Source organism: Cervus elaphus, chromosome 24 (genome assembly GCF_910594005.1).
Source record: "Cervus elaphus chromosome 24, mCerEla1.1, whole genome shotgun sequence".
Taxonomy (NCBI): Eukaryota; Metazoa; Chordata; class Mammalia; order Artiodactyla; family Cervidae; genus Cervus; species Cervus elaphus.
This window is the reverse complement of record NC_057838.1, coordinates 65093685-65115291: the sequence shown is the minus strand read 5'-3', so window position 1 is coordinate 65115291 and position 21607 is coordinate 65093685. Positions and strand designations below refer to the sequence as shown.

General features: G+C 49.8%; 1 protein-coding gene and 1 long non-coding RNA gene across 4 annotated transcripts in view; one reads left to right on the top strand and one right to left on the bottom strand.

The window, feature by feature from the left end:
- The window catches only part of EXOSC7 (exosome component 7), a 28648-nt gene extending 7488 nt beyond the window's left edge, over positions 1–21160 (top strand). Inside the window, exons 2-8 of one of the 2 annotated variants that reach the window (XM_043886658.1) lie at positions 1330–1431; positions 1737–1831; positions 8212–8374; positions 11334–11404; positions 15466–15589; positions 16627–16782; positions 20142–21160. In XM_043886658.1, the coding sequence (XP_043742593.1) occupies positions 1330–1431; positions 1737–1831; positions 8212–8374; positions 11334–11404; positions 15466–15589; positions 16627–16782; positions 20142–20144 (714 nt within the window). In that variant the 3' untranslated portion in view covers positions 20145–21160. Of the gene's footprint in view, positions 1–1329; positions 1432–1736; positions 1832–8211; positions 8375–11333; positions 11405–15465; positions 15590–16626; positions 16783–18815; positions 19059–20141 lie in introns of those variants that run through there. The other variant, XM_043886657.1, reaches the window with a different exon arrangement.
- The window catches only part of LOC122683099, a 34873-nt gene that overhangs the window by 4923 nt on the left and 8343 nt on the right, over positions 1–21607 (bottom strand). For both annotated transcript variants that reach the window (XR_006337620.1, XR_006337619.1), the window contains exon 2: positions 9771–9932. This is a non-coding gene — a long non-coding RNA (uncharacterized LOC122683099). The remainder of the gene's footprint in view (positions 1–9770; positions 9933–21607) is intronic.

Sequence of the window (21607 nt, the reverse complement as noted above, 5' to 3'; positions counted from 1 at the left end):
GTGTATTCAGAAACTTAACAAATACAGAGATAGATGTAGATAATGAGAGCCAGGTTTCTCCCTGTCTGAGAGAAGTTACAGATAAGACAAGGAGGAAGGTTGGAACCAACTCTCAGTATGAACACATGGCTCTTTAATCCACATGTGGATAGATAATCCACATAAATAAAGGTATGTGTGTATGCGTGGGTTAGTACACACATGTTTTTCTCTGACTCTGTTCTACTGAGAAGATCTAGAAGCAATGATACCCTAGTAGCAATGAATCTACTTAGCACCCAGACCTTGGTTTTTATGTACTATTCTCCCATAAAAGGATCCAGGGCTCCTTAGGAAATGGGCTGATCCTGGGGTTGGGGCAGGGAAAATCCCAGAGATTGGAACTCCTTGTGTTATCAGAAGTGAAGAAGTGCTCCAGAGAGATCTGAGGCACGTTTAGAGAATGCAGGAACCAACCCATGGGAGCTCCCAGTGATGAAATCTGGAACTCTTGTTGAGCAACAAGATAAATGCTAGGAGTAAACCACAGCATAAAATGGTTATCTATGAGTTATACAGATAGAAGTAAATAACAGGATAAAGCCAGGTAGTACGTTGACCACCCTGAAACCCGTCCTCTGCAGCAGGGGTCAGCAGACTTTTCCTGTGAAAGGCTGGGTGGTAGTGATGTGGGTCTCTGTCCACCAGTCATGTGCTCTCTGCCCCAGCCCCTCAGCTCTGCCGTTTTGTGCGAGCAGCCACAGAATACCTGCGTGAACAGGCATGGCTGGGTTCCTGTTGAACGGCTTACAGAACAAGCAGCCTGTGGGCCTAACTCTGTTGACCCTGTTCTAGAGAATGCCTGTGTTAGAAGACACCAGCTGATTGTTTCCAGCCGTTTACAGAGTAGATCTGGTTGGGTTTAGGGGGTAGGAGGGCTACAAGCTGAGACAACTGAACTTGTAACTAACAATCCGTGTTTCCTGTGGCTTCAGAATTGGAGATTTGGAAAGAAAAAGCTTTTATTTATTGTGTCTCTTGTTCGGATTTTGTGTGTACCTGTTCCGGATGGTGGTATGTAGTTTGGACTTTGCACTTCAGACCTAGATGGGAAGCCAAGCTTTGCTCTCCCTAACCGTGGGACCTTGAACACAAGTTGCTTAACTTCTCTGAGCCTCCGTTTCCTCATATGTAAGACAGTAATGTTATCAGCTCTCAGGACAGGATTTCTGGATGAATCCCTAAAAGGAACTGTTGTACATATTTCTCTAGGGGGGATGGAGTGAGTCAGTTGAGGAGCCTCTCGGAGGTTTAGGCCCACAGCCTTAGGATGTTGGTTTTCACACTCAGGAAGACCTCCGTGTGGACGGCCGCGGCTGTGAAGACTACCGATGTGTCGAAGTGGAGACCGACGTGGTGTCCAACACCAGTGGGTCTGCCAGGGTCAAGCTGGTGAGTGCTGGGCCCACGGTTTGTACTGATGTTGATGTTGAGGAATGGGTCAGCTCTCGGGATCCAGCCTCTCTGGACTTTCAGGGTGCATTTTGTTCCAGGGGAAACATAAGACTTACAGCCAATTCTGGGAGGGGTTCGTGTTGTAGATCTGAAGGACCCCTCTCCTTCTCCAAGGGCCCCTTTTCAAGTCCCAGCACTGATCCTAAGAGAGTCCCCCGCAGGTGTGTGTCTGGGAGACGAGGGCGTGGTTGGGTGGCAGGCTGTCCGCCCTGAGTGAGGACCCTTCTTGCTTGTGTCCACAGGGTCACACCGACATCTTGGTGGGCGTGAAAGCAGAAATGGGGACACCGAAGCTGGAGAAACCAAATGAAGGTTACTTGGAGTTCTTCGTTGACTGGTCAGTACTCTGCACATGGTTTTAAAGAAAAGCGATTTAAAAGAAGATTCAGAAAATGAACCTGTGGTTTCCTGCTGAGCCCACTTTTATTTTGTATTTAATCATCCTTTATCCGGCCAGCAGATATGTGCCGAGTTCTCTGGTGTGCCAGGCCCCAGGAAATACAGGAGGAGGCCTGGGCTTCGGGCCTGCCTTTGTCCTGATCAGCCAAGCGGGGCCTCATTTTCCCCGTCTGAAAAAGGAGGACATCTGCCAGGCCGTCCAGCACATGATAGTATAAGAGTCACATGAAATGATGGGTGTCACTGAGCTTTGAAAAATAATCCTGTATAGCTGACGAGAATCATTTGCTCTATAAGGCCCCACCTGTCTTCCGGCTCTAGCTTTGCAGAAAACTTTTCATGACTCGCTTGGCAGAGCGAGGACGAGGACCAGCCAAGCATCTCGCAGGCTGAGGGGGTGGCAGCCGGGCAAGCCGCGTGGGCACAGGGAAGAGCAAAGACTCTGCACCCTCGCCAGCCGGCCGGCTGGCCTTGTCTTCACCTTCTCCTGCCAGCTGTGTGACCTCGGGCTGGTTACCCAGCCCCTCTGTGCCTGAATCTCGTTATCTAAAGGATGGAGGTGATGATACTGGGGTGATGATGAGGAAGTTAAGTAATGCAAATAGAGTGAGCACCCAGTCATTACACGTTCCGTGGGCTTTCCAAAGTGTTCTTTCTCTCCACCTCCCCTTCGAAGGCTTGGGGCTTTTCACTGGGTTGCCAGCCCAGTCTCATCTTCTATCTGTAACTTCCTCTTCTAGCTAGCAGGGGAGACAGCGAACCTTGAAGTGGATGAGGCTCTCTATTGGTTCATGCTAGGTGCAGATATGTAATATTGATACTTTACTGGTGGAGGGGCAAGACCGCCCCCACAGTCGGAGATTTCCTGAACGGACTCGGAGGACTTAGCATAGAGCATATAGTTGTACTCAGAGCTGTGATTGTTACAGAAACGCAGCAACACATGTGTGATGATTTTGCCTAAGGAAACCCATTAGAGACTCAACACCCAAGATTTTGACTGGGGACGCAGGCACCGTCTGCTTTACACACACTGAAGTTGCAGACTCCCAGAAGGAAAGCAGGTGTCTGGCATACACCATACATTATCTGCACGGCATCGGCACAGTTTACCGCTGACTGGGTCCTCTCTTAAGAGCCGAGTGCCCAGGTGCGAGCCAAGGGCCAGCCCCGCAAGCAGGCCCTTCTAAAGGTAGCAGCCTTGCGCCTGTGATGTCAGCCCTTTCCTGCAAAGATGCTGACCCACCCTTGCACCGCGAGTTGCAGCCTTGTGGTCTTCACTTCTGAACACAGGTGTTGGTCCTCACAAAACTCCAGTAAGAGAGATGACACAAGGGGTTCCCGGAGGGTGAGTGACTTTCCTGGGTTCACACAGCTAGTCATGCCAGCTCAGGTCTATCCAGCTCTGAGCCTTTGCTCTTTCTATTTCATACAGCCTGCGGCAGCCAGCCTTAGCAGGATATCCTGCATAGAGTTTCCAGAATGTGTCTGTGTTCATTTTTCTGGCTAGTTTTCCTTCCAGCGTGTTGCTGCCTCCAGTCCTGGTCCCCTGGAGCAATCTCCCCTCGGTTCTGCCCAGCTGCTCTCAGCTTTCCGGGCCGTGCAGTGGAACCGGCCCATCTTTTAAGTTGCTGTACATGGTGGTGACCTTGTTCAGGCCTTCAGCTTATCCTTTCCTTGGCTCGTGGAGGAAGAAAAAAATACCACGTGTTAGGGGCTGTCGTCTGCTCTCCTTGTCTTCCTCTCGTTATCTCCCGCCTCATTCATCTCAGGCAGATCAAAGGCAGTCAGTGCGACCACGCCAGAGAGAGTGATGCACTCACGCTTTCTGCAGAGGCCACGTTTCACTGTGGCCCGAGTCTGAACATGGCTCGAGATTGGCCTACTTCTCATGTCCCTTTCTAGTCCTGGCTGGAGAGGGTGGCTCCAAGGTAGGTGGAGCCTGTGAGTGGCCTCTTCCCCGGATCTGGCTTCTAGAAGTAAGCCCCTCTCTCCTGACTGAGAGTGGCTGCCTGCTGCTCTCTTTCTTCTTTGTAAGTCTCAAGAGAACCTCAGCAGGCTTAGAAGCCCCACTTTCCGGGGAAGTTCTCCTAAATCTGTTTCTCAAGGTGGCACCCTTCAACATCTTTAAGAGGCTCGGTGTGATCAGCCAGAGGATGGAATCACCATGAGATTCATAAAACCCCACTTTCCTGCAAACAAGAGGTCACCAAGCACCTCCGGCTGCCACCTTTATCGGAAGCTTATTTGCATCTTCAAAGAGCAACTCATAGTTGTGTAAACAAACCCCTTCACTTTGACGCAGCGAATAGGAATGGCTTCTGGGCACCTGTGGCTGTGCCCAGGCTTCAGGGTACTGCCCCCAACCCCACGTGGGCCCCAGGCGTGGGGCCTCTGCCGGAGACCTCAAGGCACACACCCATCCACAGGCCGAAACAGAGTTGTTACCCAGTGGGAGGAAAGTAATTGGGTGGTGCTGGGACCCCCTCCTGCCTGCCTGAGCCCAGCTTGATTTAACTACTTGCAGCAACCTTCATATTTTTAATTATTTCAATTCCCAGTGGTAGAGAGGTCACAGAAACCTATTTGCTTTTCTTCTAATTGCTTCTACTTCTTTTCATCTGCTTGGAGTCAAATACGGAGCCTGGGGTAGACACCTTCCCCCGCCCCAGTGATTTTCCCTGGGTCTCAGAAGTGATGCCCTTAGGGAAGGGTGCCTGAGACATGGGCCTGACCCCTGTACCAGTGGAGGAGGAGAACACTGGGGTTCCTGGGCTCTGCTCCAGAGATGCGTGGCAGCACCTTTAACTGGGGGTGAACTCGGACCTCCTGGCTCCTGCCTCTGTGTCTTTGGCCTGTTAGCTGTAGCCTGAGAACAGGCTGTGTCATCAGAAGGTGAAACTTCAGGAAAAGGTAGTTTCCGTCTGAAGGCCAGAAGGTGAGCATTGAGTGAGCTTGGTGTGTCACTCTGGTTACCGCCAGCAGCCGTCCGTCAGGTCGCTTCTCGGCTCTTTGGCCACCGTGCTGATGGGCTTAGGGACTGTGTTTGTTCTCAGAGAGGCCTCCGGTTTTAGCTGGGGCAGTTGGGGAGAGCACGTTTCATTCATGGACATTTCATTGTGTCCTGCACTTTCCACTTGTCTGGAATCTTAACTGTTTTCAAGTGTGATCATGTGTTTTCTTCACTCACGCTGAACCTGGATTGGTTTCAAGCCCTGAAGTGGTGGGTGGAGCCACTCGATCTCTCTTCCTTACCTACTTCATGCTGCTTGAAGTGGGCCCCGTTCTATGCTGAAGGCTCGAGGGTGGGGGCAAAGCAGAGAGGTAATCTGCAGGAGTCATTTGAGGCTCGCTGGGCTCTGAAAGTCTGCAGAGCTGACGAGGTAACTCTCCCAGGAACTTCAAATGAAGGCTTAAGATGAAACACTCAGAATGTGCCACTGTTCCCATACCCTTCTATTGGGGCACTTCAGCCGGCTTGGAAATAAGCAGTGTGCCCCCAGAGGAATCAGGGGAACTGGGACCTGCCTAGGGGCTGGTGGACTAGAGGGTGAGACCCGGAGTCATCCCTGGGCCACCTGGCTGTGAGGCTTCATGGCTCTGCAGGCTAGGCCGATTGCTAGGGGAACAACAATGGGCCTAGTGTCTCAGGTCTGCTGCAGGTAGACATGGCCTTGATTGATCTCAGCCTAATCCAGTCAGAGCAGAGATATGCCAAGCAGGAGGAGCAGGGTGGAGGTGATGAGTCAGGAGGCTAGAGAACTGGGAGTGGCAGCCTTCCCAGGATTTTTCTGTTTATCCAGCTCCATAATCGATTTCCCAGCAGCCCTGGAAGAGGGGCTGGGTCATACTTTATGAAGAATCTGAATCGGTTTCAGTAACTGTAATTATCGAAAGCACTTGTTTTATATAAAAAATCCCCAAGTGTATGTTCCTCGACTGAAGACTATACAGTGATGCCTGTGAACAGGGGGCTAAGATTACCAGCCTGCATTCTTTCTCTCTCTCTCTCTCTAAACTTGGTACTAAATAGAGAAGCTTTTTTATTTAGGACTCGCTTGGTCTGCATTCACTGACTCCAACATTTGCAGTCTAGTAGTAAGTCCCATGACCAGAGCACCCATTCATTACCTTGAAACATAAGACATAAGACAGGCCCAAGAGCGCTCACCTGACTGATGCTAGGCTACAAGCCAAGCGTGCTGAATGACACATTCTGGGAGAGCCTGGGAGCTTTCCATGGTCTCATGGGCTTCTAAATCCTCCTTTCTCTGGCTGCCAGCTCTGCAGAAAGGGTTAACCTGTTTTTGTGTGTGTGTGTGTGTGTGTGTGTTTTTTAAGGGTGGGGAGGGAGAAATCATTTAAAATGGGAAAATTTTCCACTTTAAATCAGCCCAATGTCAAAAAAAAAAACCAGTGGGGTGTGGTTTTGTTGGTAGATTAATTTAGCCATCTGGCTTGGGAAGTTCTTAAACCATCCCTTTGGGCTGTAGAAGAGTTAATGAATCCATCCCCAGTCATTAGTCACACCCAGGAGGACTCAGCCTACTGTAATGAGGGAAGGATAAACATTTTAAGCATAAGGACCTCTGCTGGATTTGTCCACCCAGAGCTCTGTACAGATTCGCTTTTAAACACTTAAAAGATGGGACTTAATATTGATGGCTTAGGGTTTACATTAGAAACAGGTTGTCTTTTGCTGGCTCTGCAAAATAATGAACTTGGTCTCTAGTGACTTGATAATTTTACCATCAATGAGCTCCTTTTCATGGCTCGGTGCCCGAGTCTGGCCGAGGCCGGGAAGGAACAGTGAGGTTGCTATGGCAGTGATGAAGTTTCTCTTAGGGATTTTTAAATGGGGGGTTTCTCCTGGCTTGTAGTGGTCAGGGAAGACTATATGATGAGAGACGCAATGTTATTACACAACGCTACACTCTGATTGTTTTAGGATTCATCTTACATCTGTATTATAGAATGGACCAGACAGAAGGGACACTGAAACCTGTGAGGTGGGGTTTGGTTCGGCATACACAGCTGGGGTGGGCACAGCCTTGAGCCTTCACAGAGGTTTTGCTTGGCCTGGAATCCCCCTGCTTGTCTGTGGTCAGACCAGCTTGTCTCATCTTCAGGTTCGAGACTCCCTACAACCCTCAGCACTGACTGACATCCTCTGCGACCCTCCCCGACCGCTCCTGTGGGCCTGGTCCATGTGACTCCCTCCTGCGTCCCTGGAACTGCAAGCTTGGCTCTGCACCTGTCCCACTAGGTCACCAGTGCCTAGGCCAGGGCCTGGGACCTTCCAGGAGGACGAGCGGGTAGACAGATGGACAAGGACTAGAGAGCTTCCACGTGTGGTTTTGTAGAGACCATACTGAGACAACTGATTTCTTATCTTTCTGGGCCTTAAATTCATTACAATAAAATAATCACTGGAGTGTTTACATATCCCACACATGTACCAAGGGTTTGTTTTTGTTAAGGCAAAACCCTCAAAAATTTCCTGTTAAAACACTTGAGTAGTGCTTGGGGGTGGGCACATGCTGATGCTTGCTCCTTCTTTGTGGAGGTAGTTTGGCGTAAAATTCAAGAGGCTAAGAAGGAAAAAGCATTTCTCTTGAAAAATAACAAAGTAAAAGCGATAACCAAAGTGAAGAGATATTTAAGTCAGCAGTTTTTAGTTTCCTGCTTTTCAGTACCATGATAATCTAAAGTTTATGACAGAACTCTGACATACTATTATATATGTATCTTTTTTAAAAACAGTTTTAATTGGAGGATAATTGCTATACAATATGGTGTTAGTTTCTGCCATACATCAACAAGAATCAGATATATGTGTGTATATATGTATCCTAAGTAACCCCAGGAAAGTTATTGTACCTACACTGTCATTCTGTCTAGGGTCTCATCGTCTAGGGTTGGTGTGTATACTGTCACCCTCTGTAGACCAGACTCATTCTCTCGGCCTCCTACTTCCTTGGCCTGCCAGAGAAGAGTCTAGTAAATGTTTAGGATATGAGAGTTCATTACTGCTGGCGGTGGTTCATTTCACCAGTCTTCTTGTTTCTCTTCGGATAAAGATGGCTTCTGTGAGAAGTCAGTGGGCCCTCCCACCACACACAGCCACACAGCCAGGGCGCGGTCCTGGCCCGGTTCACGGCCTGTGTCTGGCTGGAAAAGTGGCAGATGCAGCCTTCCCACAGTGGCCTTGCTCCCAGCGCTGGTCTTCCAGCGTCCCCCAGGGAACCTGGAACAAAGCCTGCCCCTCCGCTCTGCATTCAGCAAGACTCACCCCTTTCCTGTCGCCCTCCTGTGTAGTTCCGCCAGCGCTACCCCTGAGTTTGAAGGTCGCGGAGGTGATGACCTTGGCACGGAGATTGCTAACACCCTGTACCGGATATTTAACAAGAGCAGCATCGACCTCGAGTCCCTGTGCATCAGCCCCCGGGAGCACTGCTGGGCTCTCTACGTGGACGTGCTGGTAGGTCTCCGTCGCTGCCCCGGCCACACCCCACGCCCGTGGGGACCCGTGGGCCTGCTCTCCTCACTGTGCCTTTTCCGTCTTCAGCTCCCAGGGTGAGAGCACTTGGGGAAACACTGGTCTCCTGTAGCGGTTTCTAACTTACATACAGCACACGTGCGGTAGGCCACGGGTGATGCCACCTGGCAGTAAATCCGCCAGCAGCTGCTCCACGGTGGCACCAAATTATCCACGGAGGCTGTCGGGGAAGACGGAAACAAGAGGCGCCCTCTAGATGGTGCCAGACAGAGTTGATCGGCAGAGTTGCGACAAGGAAGATGATGAGCGTTCACCTGCCTTTTCGTGTAGCCCTTACAGGTGTTCTACCGGTGGGCACTTGCCTTCCCCATTTATAAGTGAGGGCACTGAGACACAGAGAAGTCAAGTGACTCTGCCAGGAGATCTCAGCTTGTGAGCAGTGATCCTGGACTCCAAAGCCAGCTCTGTTTAATGCCAGGGCCAACTCGTGACCTCACCTCATCCTCCTTTGGGAACACTGTAGCCCTCCTACTCTGACCCCCTTGTTTTCCCGTGAGGACCCGAGGCCCTGCCTCCTCCCTTCTCCAGAGTCTGTGCCTGCAGGAGTCTTTCTGGCCTGGCCCTCCATTCCCTTCCTGGTGCTTCCCTCTAAGTACTTGTCTGCCCAGTTTTAGGCACATGGCCGTAATTTCTCTTACAGTTATACTTTATTTTGCCAGTTTCTTGCTCACATACAGGCTCTTGTTAGGTCTCTTTCCCTTTAATCTTATGAACCTTGAGATGAGTGACTCCATCTTCCACTTCATACTGAGGGCAGAGGGCGAAGCCAGGGACCAAACAAGTCCTTTCATGCGTGTGAAGATAAAGCCGATCTTGTGGACTGATAGTGAGCTTCATTACTGGGAACAGCCTGGCTATCTAATTGTCGGCCCTGCATGAAACAGGGCAGGGCTTTCTGGAAACTTTTAAATTAGTTTGATCATAGATGGGGCAGAGCTAGCCAAAAGAGCAGTGCTTAACTGTCCAGCAGGTTTAGGTCTGTTCTGAATGCTGATGCTTTTGGGTAGAAATAATGAAATTACAAGTTCATTTGCTTTTTCTCATCTCCAATAACCAGGCTGTGTTTGGAGTTTGATTCCTACTAAGCAGGTAGTTTTACAGGTGCTGGTTTTGAGGAGGGCGGGAACTGGTAGCCTACAGTCACTGCCAAGAGGCAGGCTTCACAGCTGCCCAGGGAGGTGCCACCCCACACACTTGTGGTTTGTTAGGAGGCTGGCCCAGCGAGGGGGCCTCATGCACTTTTGATTCGGGCAGGAAGCCTATCCTCTCAGTGCAGCCTCTTGCAAAACTGGTGAACATCAAAGGGACACTGTCTCACCTTAGAACCAATAGGCTTCTCCCGTGAGCAGGGATGCATGGTGACCAGGAGCAGCTCAGGGTCATTGTGTCCTGGTCACCCGCAGGCCTTTTGCATCGGGATTTCTTCTCCAAAGGGGCTGTCAGCAAGGAAGATGGAGAAGCAGCAGATGCACTGGACAGCCTGTGAGGAGAACAAAGGGTAGATGAAAGAGCAAATTCGTATTTATTTTAAAACACTTAGCTGACGCCTCCTGTGTGCCAGGCACACTTCGGAAGGCTTTACAAAGACTCAGATGTTGAACACCTCTGGGAGATAGAGTGGCTTTCACCCTTCTTGAAGCCTGGGGAAGTGAGGTCCAGACTGGGGAAGTCAGCAGTCACCCAGCAAAGGCAGGAATCAAAGTGCACTGGCCAGCACCAGCGTCTAGCCATGCAGCAGTCTGTAGGTGAACCAGGGTGCAGGGGAGCTAGCCCAGCTGCTCGACAGACATGCTGCAGTTAGCAAGCCAGCTGGTGATACAGACTGGGAGATCATATTCTAATAAGCAGTAATTATACGAGGCGGTAGGAGAGACGCTTGGAGCCTACTGGAGGCTTGCCCAGAAAGCTTAAAGGTGGGAATTAAGAGTCTGTGCTGGGTGTGGACGCAGTGCGTGAGACATGCCAGGTGTGACTGTTGATTCTCAGAGTTTGGAAGGCCCGGGATTCGAGCCTGCCTGTCTTCCATAAATAATCGCCAGGCTCCTCCTTCCTGGCAGCACTTCTGCTGGGCTCTGAAGAGAAAGGAATAAACAGAGCTGACAGCGTCCAGCCTCAGGAGTCGGTAGTTCAGATGAAGAGGAGACAGACTCTAAATAAACACACACGGAAATACACAGCTTTTCTTTTTTCCACGTGACTTCCTCTCCTCTCTTCCCGTTGGCTTTATTCCATAACCTCAGGCCAAGGCTTCTTGAGAATAAGGAAGAAGGGTGTGTTGCCCTCCACTTAATAATGGACTGCAACCCACCCTGGACAGGAGCAGTCGAGTACGGTCAACACTTTTGCTCACAGGTGAAAACGTGTAAAAGACCTTAGTTGTTGCGACGCTTAACAGAGACCATGGAGCGAGAGGTGTTTGAGCGTCAGATTTACATCGGCCGTTACATGCAGTAGTGACCGCGGTCGTCAGCGTGACCCCAGTGGCGGCGGCAGCATCAGTGGCCACCACTCTGTACTTGTCTGGAGGCTGGGTATGTGAGAGCAGAGATGAGAGGGATGCTTGCCGAGTGCATCTGAGAGTTAACCTGGGGCAAAACGCCGGCGAGCAGTTTTTCCTTCAGCGCAGGCCCGACTGCCTGAGGAGCTAGCTCTGCACACAGTCGGGGGCCCCGAGCGGTGGTGCCACAGCCAGGACAGCAAGGCAGCACTTGCGGTTAGCGGGAAGACCCCTGCGGGGCGGTGAGCCGGCAGCGCCGCCCTGCTTTCTGGTCTGTGTAAACTCTTGGTCCATATTTGTTAGGAACCAGCGTGCTTTCATTGGGTGATACTTAAGGTGAGAAATGATGCTCACTGTTTCTCCCCCTCACTCCGTCTCCCTTAGCTGCTGGAATGTGGTGGGAATTTGTTCGATGCCATCTCCATAGCTGTGAAGGCTGCACTCTTCAACACAAGGTAAGGCTTCCTGGAGACAGCGCCGTGGGCCTCTGGAGACCCTGAGGGGCCCCTTGTGGTGGACTGCAGAGGGCATTACGGCTGAAGTGCGTCGACGAGGATAACAAGGGGTTTCCCCATTGACAGTGGTGGTATTTAATTTTAAGCTTCAGAAAACAGATTTCATAAGTTATACAGAAATATATCTAGTTCTGTATTTATTTTTTGGATTAGTATTTTCATAAGTAACCATGTACCATGTAGGAAAATGTTCGAAAACCACAGAACAGCAGAATGAGTTGAAACCAGTGACCCTGCCAGTTGTCCAAATACTGTTACCAGATAAAGCTCCACGGGGACGAGGGTTTTGCCTGCTTTGTCCTCTGCTCTCTGGGCTTCCCTGGTGGCTCAGAGGTAAAGAACCCTTCCACCAACTCGGGGGACATAGGTTCGATCCCTGGGTTGGGAAGATCTCCTGGAGAAGGAAATGGCAACGCACTCCAGTATTCTTGCCCGAGAAATCCCATGGACAGAGGAGCCTGGTGGGCTACAATCCACGGGGTCCCAAAGAGTCAGACACAACTTAGCCACTGAACAACAATAGCGACAGACATAAATATCCCCAAATGGACATTATGATTATTTTCAAGTGCTCACATTATGGGTGATTAAAAAGCTATGGAAGCAGTGTGATGAATCCTGTGGTGAATTTAGACCACTTGCACAGTTTAAAATACAACAAACAAAAACAAAGTTTAGTAAATGTAGGTCAGACATTGCAGGGTGGAAGCTCTGTTGAGAACGAAAGCTGTAGGGTCCCCTTCCCCTTGCTGGGCCATTAGACTCCTGGCTAGCACCAGCCAAGGGCAGGCCTGGCCTTTGTGGCCACTGTGAAGGCTCGCATCCCAGATGCTATCCGCAGCAGCCTGGCCTTGGGCTCTGTTGGGGAAGAAAGGAAGTTGCCATCTGTTGTACCTCAAGCCTCAGAAATCACTCCCCGTCTTGCCAGCTGGTTGCCATGGGCACCAAGGCAGAAAGGGAGAGGAGAACCAGATGCGGCTGTTGGGCAAACTGTACATGAGACGGTGAAGCCAGCTGCCCAGGCTGGGGAGACACCTGTCAGGGGCGCAGTGTCAAGGCCCCTTCCCAGAGCACGGCCGCCAGGCGGGCAGCAGGGGGTGCGGACTCTGCAAGGCGCTCGGTCCCCCTGGTGTGCGGAGAGGACTCTATAGTCAGGGCCTTCTAGAAGGGTGGTGGCCATTCTCGCGAGCATCCTCTAGCCCTTCTGGTGAACCACGTTATGGCCAGAGGACTGGGAAGGCGTGTGTGTGTGTGTGTGTGTATGTGTGTGTGTACATTATGGCCAAAGGATTGGGAAGGCATGTGTGTGTGTGTGTGTGTGTGTGATGGGAAGGGGTGTGTATGAGTGTGTATGCGTGCTTAGTGTGTGTGTGATGGGAAGGGGTGTGTGTGTGTGTGTGTGATGGGAAGGGGTGTGTGTGAGTGTGCGTGCTTAGTGTGTGTGTGTGAGATGGGAAGGGGTGTGTGTGTGTGTATGTGTGATGGGAAGGGGTGTGTGTGAGTGTGATGGGAAGGGATGTGTGTGTATGTATGTGTGCTTATTTTTTACCATATCAGAATTCAGACTGTTCACGTGATACTACTTAGTACTTCCACCCTGGGGGCCCCTGACACGGAGACTTCATGCAGGGCAGACCACAGCAGGCCTCCTTGGCGCAGGACTCCAGCAGGACGTTCTCTGGCTGAAACTCCTCTGCTCTGGACGTTGGTGTGTGTAGGGACAGGCAGCAGGACTGAATCAGAGGGGGCTTTTGTCAGAGGCACTGGGAAAAACCACTGCTTCCATAACAGTAGCTGGATGGACCACCTCTTCCTTCCTGGCTCCACCCCACACTGGAATGAACCGGCTTTATGGCCTCACCATACTTCTAGCACCCAGCTCAAGAAACAAGAACAGCGCCAGCCCCCGGGAAGCCCTCCCCCCCGTACTCCCGAGCAGTCACTGCACGCCCCGAGCATAGCCGCAGTCCTAACACAGTAGGTTGGTTTGTGCTTGGCACACATGGGCTCCCGCAGTGTTTTCTCCCTGACGTTTGCCCCGTTCACCGAGCATCATGTTTTGAGACATCTGTATTGTGGCTTGTGGTCAGAGTCCTCGTTTTTGCTGTACTACGTTCCACTGCCGGTAAATATGCCACCCCTGATGTATCCATTCTTCTGCTGATGAGCATCTGAGGAGTTGCCAGTTTTGAGCCCTTGCAAACAGTGTTAGCAGCTGCTGTGAGACGGTTTTCCAAAGTGCTTTTACCAAATGATACCCCCAGCTGTGTACAGAGTCTGAGCACCTCTGCGTCTTTGCCAGCCCTTGGTTTTTTTGTCTTTTTAATATTAGCCATCCTGGTAGGTGTGTCTTGGTATCACATTGTAGTTTTATTTTGCACTTTCCTGACGAATATTTTAAGTTGAGCACATTTCTCTGTGTCTACTGGCTATGTGAATAGCCTCTTCAACAGGTTCCTGTTGAAGTCTTCCGCCCATTTCTCGGTTGGGTCGTCTGTCTTTTCTGTTCAGTAGGAATTCTTTATGTAATGTGTCAGTTTATACACACACACTCATACACAGAGAAATAATTTGTTTTCTCTATTCTGGATTATCTTTCAGTTTCCAAAGAATGCCTTTTGACAAGCAGAAGTTCATCATCTTGATCTTTATTATATTATACACACACACGGAGGCATACCGTTTCGCTGCACGTGACTTTACTGTGCTTAGCAGATACGGCGTTTTCTACAAAGTGAAGGTCTGTGACAGCGCTGCATTGAGCACGTCCCTCAGTGCCATTTTCCCAACAGCATTTTCTCACTTCATGTCTCTGTGTCACGTTTTGATAATTCTTGTAGTATTCAGACTTTTTCCTTATTTATATATTTGTCACAGTAATTTTTGATGTTACTATTGCAAGAAGGTTACAACTCACAGAAGGCTCACATGATGTTTAGCATTTTTTAATAATAGTGTTTTTCACAGCGAGTTCAAATCCGGTGCTCTGTGACAACCAAGGGGGATGGGGTGGGGATGGGAGGTGGAACAGAGGTTCAAGAGGGAGGGGACATACATATACCTGTGGCTGATTCATGTTGATACATGGCAGAAACCAACACAATATTGTAAAGCAGTTATCCTCCAATTAAAAATAAATGTTTTTTTTTTAAAGAGTGTTTTAAAATTAAGGTATGTGCATTTTTTTTTTTCTATTGGTATAATGCTTATACCAAGCATATAGACTACACTACGTGTAAGCATGACTGTATATGCGCTGGGAAATGGACAAATTCACGTGACTTGCGTTATTGCAGTGTCTGAAACCAGACCTGCGGTATCTCCAAGATATGTATGCGTGTGTGTGTGTATTCAGTTATAATTGAATCTGTTCTTTTTTTTCCTTTACGAGTACTTTGTATCCTGTGTAATAATCTTTGTCTACTCTAAGGTCATGAAGATGTTCTTAGTTAAAAGCTTTACTGTTTCACCTTTTACCTTTACATCTGTGGTCCATTTAGTATGGATTTTTGTGTTTGGTTAGAGGGTAGGGATCAGGGCTCATTTTTGGATATCTGGTTGACCAAGAATTGTTTTAAATTTCATTAAAAAAATTTTTTGTTGTTGTTGAGGCATAATTCATGTGTAATGTTATTAGTTTCAGGTGTACAATATAGTGATTCAGTATTTTTATATATTATACTCCATTTAAAGTTATTGTAAAACATTGACTATATTCTCTGTGCTGTACAATGTATCCTTGTAGCTTATTTAGTTCATTCCCAGTATTTAGTTTGTGCCTCTCAATCCCCTCCCACCTCTAGCCCCTCTCCACTTGCCTCTGCCCAGCATCACTTTTCAAAGACCTCACTGCATCCATGTCACCTGTACCCTTTTGGCAGGGCGGAGGGGGAACTCGGGCACAGCATGACTTCATCTTCTGAGGCACAGGGATTCCAACTCAAGAAAAAGATGTTACCATGCTTCCTTTCAGTAAGTGGGAATTTTAATTCTGCTTCTAGGATACCAAGAGTTCGTGTTCTGGAAGACGAAGAAGGGTCAAAGGACATTGAACTGTCGGATGACCCCTACGACTGCATCCAGCTAAGCGTGGAGAATGTCCCCTGCATCGTCACCCTGTGCAAAGTATGAGCTTATATCTCATGGTTTTTTCTTCCCTGTCGGATCTCCTCCAGCCCTGGCCCGTTAAGGTTACCTAGTAGGTTGAGAAGTTATGGTTTACAACCCATACAGAAGTACCTTTAACCTAAATCCACTAATTTTGTTATATTAGAGACCACTACCATAAACAGCTTTTTCTTTTTATCTGGAAGATATGGCTCTGGTCTCAGGAGCACATGAGTGGGTTCATAGTAACAGTAGCCAGAATTTGCGTAGCTCCTTCTGTCTACCAGGCATTTCACCAAAAAGCCTTGAATGCATATTTCCTTTAATTCTATCAACTCCGGTGTCTGGGCTGCTTGAATAGTAAAAAGGTGGTTGAAAGGTGGACACTGTCCCCTCTGTGGGCCCTAATGAGCACATCTATGAAATGAGGGCTGGAGCAGGGCCTGGGTGTCTTACATCGAGTGTGGGGCACCAAGGCCTGTGGAGTGGAGCAGCTGACTGATGCTCATGCGTGACTGGCACCACCCAGGACTGGGCAGAGAGGCCTGTTCTGACTGAGACTGTCATGATTCCACTCGGGATCCACTGGATACAGATCAGACTGCCAGGCCAGGTTTAATTCCAGCAGGATCGCTACATGATCCTGGTCTGTGGTGAAGTGTTGGGATGACCAGAGCCACCTGCCCTTGACTCATTCTTGAGCACGTCCATAAGAGAGCATGGGCCCTCTGCATTCATCTCTGTCATCAGCGAAACATCCAGGGGACCTCTGCTGGAGACCCCTGGATAGCCCCTGACTTGGAAGGTCTCTGCATTTAATTCTGACCGTTTCTCCCCCCACCCCACCGTATTTCTGTTTCATGCTTCTGTTACACTGTTTACACGGTGGCCTTTCAACAGCAGGAGCAAACAGAACTTCAAATATTTTTCTTATGAGAGGGATCTAACGTAAGCCCTGAGTGGGTGACGCAGGTATTCCCTCCGCGAGGCCCTCAGAAGTGGGGGTCTGGGCTGTGCGTTGCCCACGCGTGTGCACTGCTGCCCTCATCTTGCAGATTGGCTATCGGCACGTGGTGGACGCTACCCTTCAGGAGGAGGCCTGCTCCTTGGCCAGTTTGCTGGTGTCCGTGACCAGCAAGGGAGTCGTGACGTGCATGAGGAAGGTGGGGAAGGGCAGCCTGGACCCAGAGAGCATCTTCGAGATGCTGGAGGTGAGCGTGGTTCTGAGGTGGGCGCTGCGACTGGGCTGGGAGCGCTTGCTGCCTCCTCCCCCTTGGGCATACTGGAAACTCTCCCCATTTTCTCCTCTTCACCCCAGTTTTGGGGGTTGGGGGGCAGCTGGTATAAGGCAGATGTCACTGAGCTAACTGAGATGGTGGTGGGTGGGGGCTTGGGACAAGGAGGTAGCGACCTGCCCCAAAGAGTTCCTTGTCCTCTCCTTCTCTGACCCCAGTTCCACGTTTCTGAATAAGAACGTTGGACTGGTAATGTTAAGAGTTACTTGTAAGTAACTCCCAAACCCCAGGGTTCGGTGATTGGATGAGGGAACTTAATTCCTGGCCAACTGCTTCCTGTCTGTTGAGGAGAGTGGGCAGAGGTGGAGCTGGGGATACAGGATGATGGTCTCCCCATTCTGCATGGGCCTGGAAGTGTGTAAATGGAGATGAAGCGGGATGGTGGGAAAGCCCCCCACAGCCTCTGGGCGGGTTGCTCCCCTCAGTCTCCTCTGGCCTGGCAGCGCCACTTGGGCGCTTTCCAGCTGCTCCTGAGCTGACCAGTTGACACTTCTGTCCCCTTCACTCCTGCTGCTCCTGATAAAGCGTAGACACTCAGGTGGTTATGTGTCTGCCCCCCCCAACCGCTGGAACCTCTTTCCTGCAAGTCCAGGTCCAGATCTCTCAAGTCCTGGTGTCTTGTTGGTCTCATTTCCTGTTCTCTCCCTGCCTTCATTCATATGAATAATCCGTTTCCCTAGTCAGTGTCCCCTACTTGGACATTGTTTCCTTTTTTTAATGTTGCGATAAAAATCTTCCCAAAGTCACTTGACCTTAATCCTGACTTCGCATTTCACAGAACTGATCCCTTCCCAGTCTTTAGACTAAGCTCTTCTCTTCATATGAGTTTTAGTTAACACTTGCGGTCTCATCCCTTGTTACAGTCAGGGGTCAGGGGAAAAGGCACACAGCCCTAGGGAGACTCCACCGACGACTAGGAGGACTGGGTGGGGTCAGGGCCTGGGTGTCTTTCTCCCTCACATTGTCGCGAATGGAACCAGTAGCACAAGTGAACTAAAGCTGGTATGAGAACGTGGGAGGCTTGAAGAGGAAACTTGTAGTTGGTTCATGATATTCTTGAAATGATTCATGAGACCCAAAAACAGTTGCATAAAGAAAGATTTTTGTTATATAGTTGGGCTTTTTTTGTTAAGGCCCCCTTCTGTCTGCTGTGTAAGGGGCTAATTAGGAAACCTGTGGGGTTGTCTGACCTCTTGACATGTCTTGATTCCAACAATTTGTGCTTTTAGCATCTCTGCATGGCAGTAACATCAAAGACTCTATTCAGATAGCAACTTTGGTCCTATCTGAGCAGGTTGACTTTGGTCCTATCTGAGCAGGTCTCCTTTGGTGGCAGGCAGATTAGACACTGCTTGTTAAAAAGGGTTCCCAGCACCATCTGTTCCTTCATCGGATAGATTCTGGATTCCCTGTGGTCTCCCCATGCCTTCTCTCTGCAACGCAGTGGCTGTAACCAAGTCCTGACCGGGTTGACTGTTCTGCTGCTTCTAGTGGCAGCAGCTAAGGACTGAGGCAGCTTTTGTTCCTTTCTGCTTGCTGCTTGGGGGTTGCCTTCTCCTTTGTCTTTTTCCCCCTTCTCAGAATAGAGGCTTTCCCAGAATGTTAACTACAGTATGGTTTTGGGGTTTGGAGGGTTGGTTTGTTTTTTTTTTTTTTTTGGCAGCACCTGGTCTAGTTGCAGCATGAAGGATCCTTAGTGGTGGCATGTGGGATCTGTAGTTCCCTGTCGAGGGATTGAACTCGAGCCCCCTGCTTTGGGAGTGTGGAGTCTCAGCCCCTGGACCACCAGGGAACTCCCTGGGGTTTTTATATTGAATAAAAGTCCCGTAAGGCCAATGGAATGTGTGCAGCTTTGGAATGGCTGGTTGGCAGGGACGGTTCTCTCGGTCAGAGTGTGTGCCTCACGGGCAGGCATGTGCCCTCTTCTGTCTGCCCTTCTCCATCTGCAGACCGGCAAGCGTGTGGGCAAGGTGCTGCACGCCTCCCTGCAGAGTATTCTGCATAAGGAGGAGAGCCTGGGGCCCAAGAGACAGAAAGTCGGATTCCTGGGCTGATCTGCACAACAGCCTCCAACCGCCGAATGTTTGTATCCTCCTTTTCCTTGGAAGCTGAAGTTTGTATACATTGTTTTCTTAACTGCTATGAATTTAAGGCAACATTTGTACATGTAAAATTAAAGTCTATTTTCTGGTCTCGTGTGTGACATGGCTTGACTTCTTCAGCTGTACGCCAGGATGCCATTCTCTGTGGCGAGTCTGACCCTTATCTAGGGAATGACAACTAGGTGCAGAGACCTGCTCCAGTGGAGGACTCTGGTCACAGGCCTCCCCGGGAAGACTTGTCTCTTTCTGCAGGAGATCAGAACAACAGACACACACACTAAAATAAGACCTAGCAGAAAAGTAGTTCAAAGGAAATGCTTATGATATGTATATTGTCAATTTTCTCCCCTTTAGAGCTTTCAAGATAAGACACACACACAATATAAATGCACCTCGTGCGTTTGGGGGCTTCCTGGTTGAGGAGATAGAGAAGACATTTTGCCCTGGGTACCGACCCAGGGCTTCTGCCTGGCTGTTGAGCCTTCCCGAGTTTTGGGGAAGCCCGGTTCTTGCATCTTGCCCTCCAAGAGATCCCAGCCAAGCTCCCCTAGAGTCTGGTCCTTAGCCAGCCTTTCTTATCACTCTTGTTTGGAAATTGCTTCATGTTTTATAACCACTCCCTGGTGTTTTGTAAGATTTCCATGTTTTATCAGTATTAAGAAGGCTGCTTTAGAGATGTTGTCATTTGATTACTCAGCCTGCCTTCATACTCTGGGGACAGAAGGGGAGGCCATTCTCCACGGCATCAGAACATGCTTTCTGTGAGCCTGTGTTCTACTCACAGGGCAGCGTGTTGGAATTAGGTCTATTCATGGGTTGAAGCCGTCTTTGTGTTCCTTTTCCCGGGGAACTGAAACTCCCCAGTCAATCTTCAAGAGAGCCCTGGGGAAGGAGCTGATTCATGAAGGAGAGTGCTTCAGCGTGGCATTTACTCTCTGCATTTCATTAAACAAACAGGGTAAGGAGTTAGGAATTTTTATTGCCAAATGGAAAGAACATAATGTGAGCTGAAGCCCTTGCAGACTGACTGCAGAGGTCCTGGTGTGGGCACCTACCTCCTCCCGGCCTGGCCAGGTGTGCCCAGTGGAGAGAAGCGGCTGCCTAGACTTGGACTCGGAGCTGCTGCCCTGTGGAGAGAACAGCCGGGGCTTGCTTTTTTTGCTTTTTTTCCAGTGAGAGTCCTCATGGGCGCCACGACAGCGCTACCAGCGAGGCGGTGATCAGCCTGTTCCTCTTCCCCCGGGCGCTGGTTGACTGCCCGTTAACAGTGGGACTGCACAGCTGCAACCAGAACGTGAACACAGTTGAGAAGCCTTCCGTTTTGATGATTAAAGGCATTGGAGAGTTGCTACAGACAGGTGAGGCTTTCCCAGTCCAGCTGTGGGACCGCCACCCGCCTGGGCCTGCTGGCGGAGCACTTCCAGTGCAGGTGAAGGGGGAGAAGCAGATGTCAGCGTCTGTCTCTACCGCCCCATCCATACCTTTCCTTGAGGGCCACCCTACCTGGAAGAAGCGTCCATCACAGATGAAACAGAATACCAAGTGAGCAGGGTCTCTCCCAGAGAGGCTTTCCTGGAATTGTCTGATTACTGCAGCTCTCAGAATAAGGGAAGAGAGAGCTGAAGGCAGAGACTGGCAAAGACTTGGGAAAATATTGTCCTAGAGAAATCCACTACTTCATCCAGCAGAAACAGAGGCTGTCTTTACTGGCCATTAAATCAATGCTGGGGAGAAGGACTAAAATCAGCCAGAAGGCAATCAGAAGCCTGTGGGCAGGGGGTGCTCAGTGAGGGTAGGCATGGAAGGAATGGAGTGTTACAGAATATTCTAATGGCTTTTATTATTTCTCTGATTCCTTGGTCTCTCAAATCGTGTAAATTCAAGCCTACAAAGCACATGAATTTCGAAAATTGACAGCAGTTTGCGTTTTGCTCAGTAAAGGCAATGATCTCCCATATAACTGCCAGTTGAGCATAAATCTATGCTGTTCAATATTTTTTTGAAGATAGTCTGGCAGTGTGTATTAAAAGTCTTAAAAATTTCATGCCCGTTGACCTAATAATTGAGTTCGGGAGATGTCACCAAAGAGTGAAAACAGAAGTTCATCCCAGTATCAGTGCTTGTGCGAGAATGGCCCAGCGGCACAGGAAACTAAAGCGATGCCCTTGGCAGGGTCCTTTGCCGGAGACAGGGCTTTGGTCAGGAAAGAAAGGGACTCTGACCTGGGAGAAAGACAGCATCTTGGTCCCTCATACTCCTCTGGACGCTTTGGGCAGGCAGAAGAAACTCCCACCTTAGAGAAACATTCCCCAGAGAAACACCGTACCAGTTTCCACAAAGGCACCATACTTGAGGCAGATTTCTCATAAAGTGATAACACCTTCCCTCCTTGGCCCCAGGCCCATAACTAGGGGCTGATGATAGCCCAGCCTAAGCAGGGAAACACAGGCCCTGCCCTGGGAAGAAAGGCATGACTCATCAAAATAGTCGCAAGACCTGGCTTGGCAGGTACCAAGGAAACAGAGGTGGGAGTGGCTCTGAGCTGGGCAGGGTCAGGGCTGGGCAAGGGGCCTAATGTCCTGGCAAGGAGATCTGAAGTTTTCCTAATTCACTGCTGGGACGGCCCCTGAAGTTGGGCC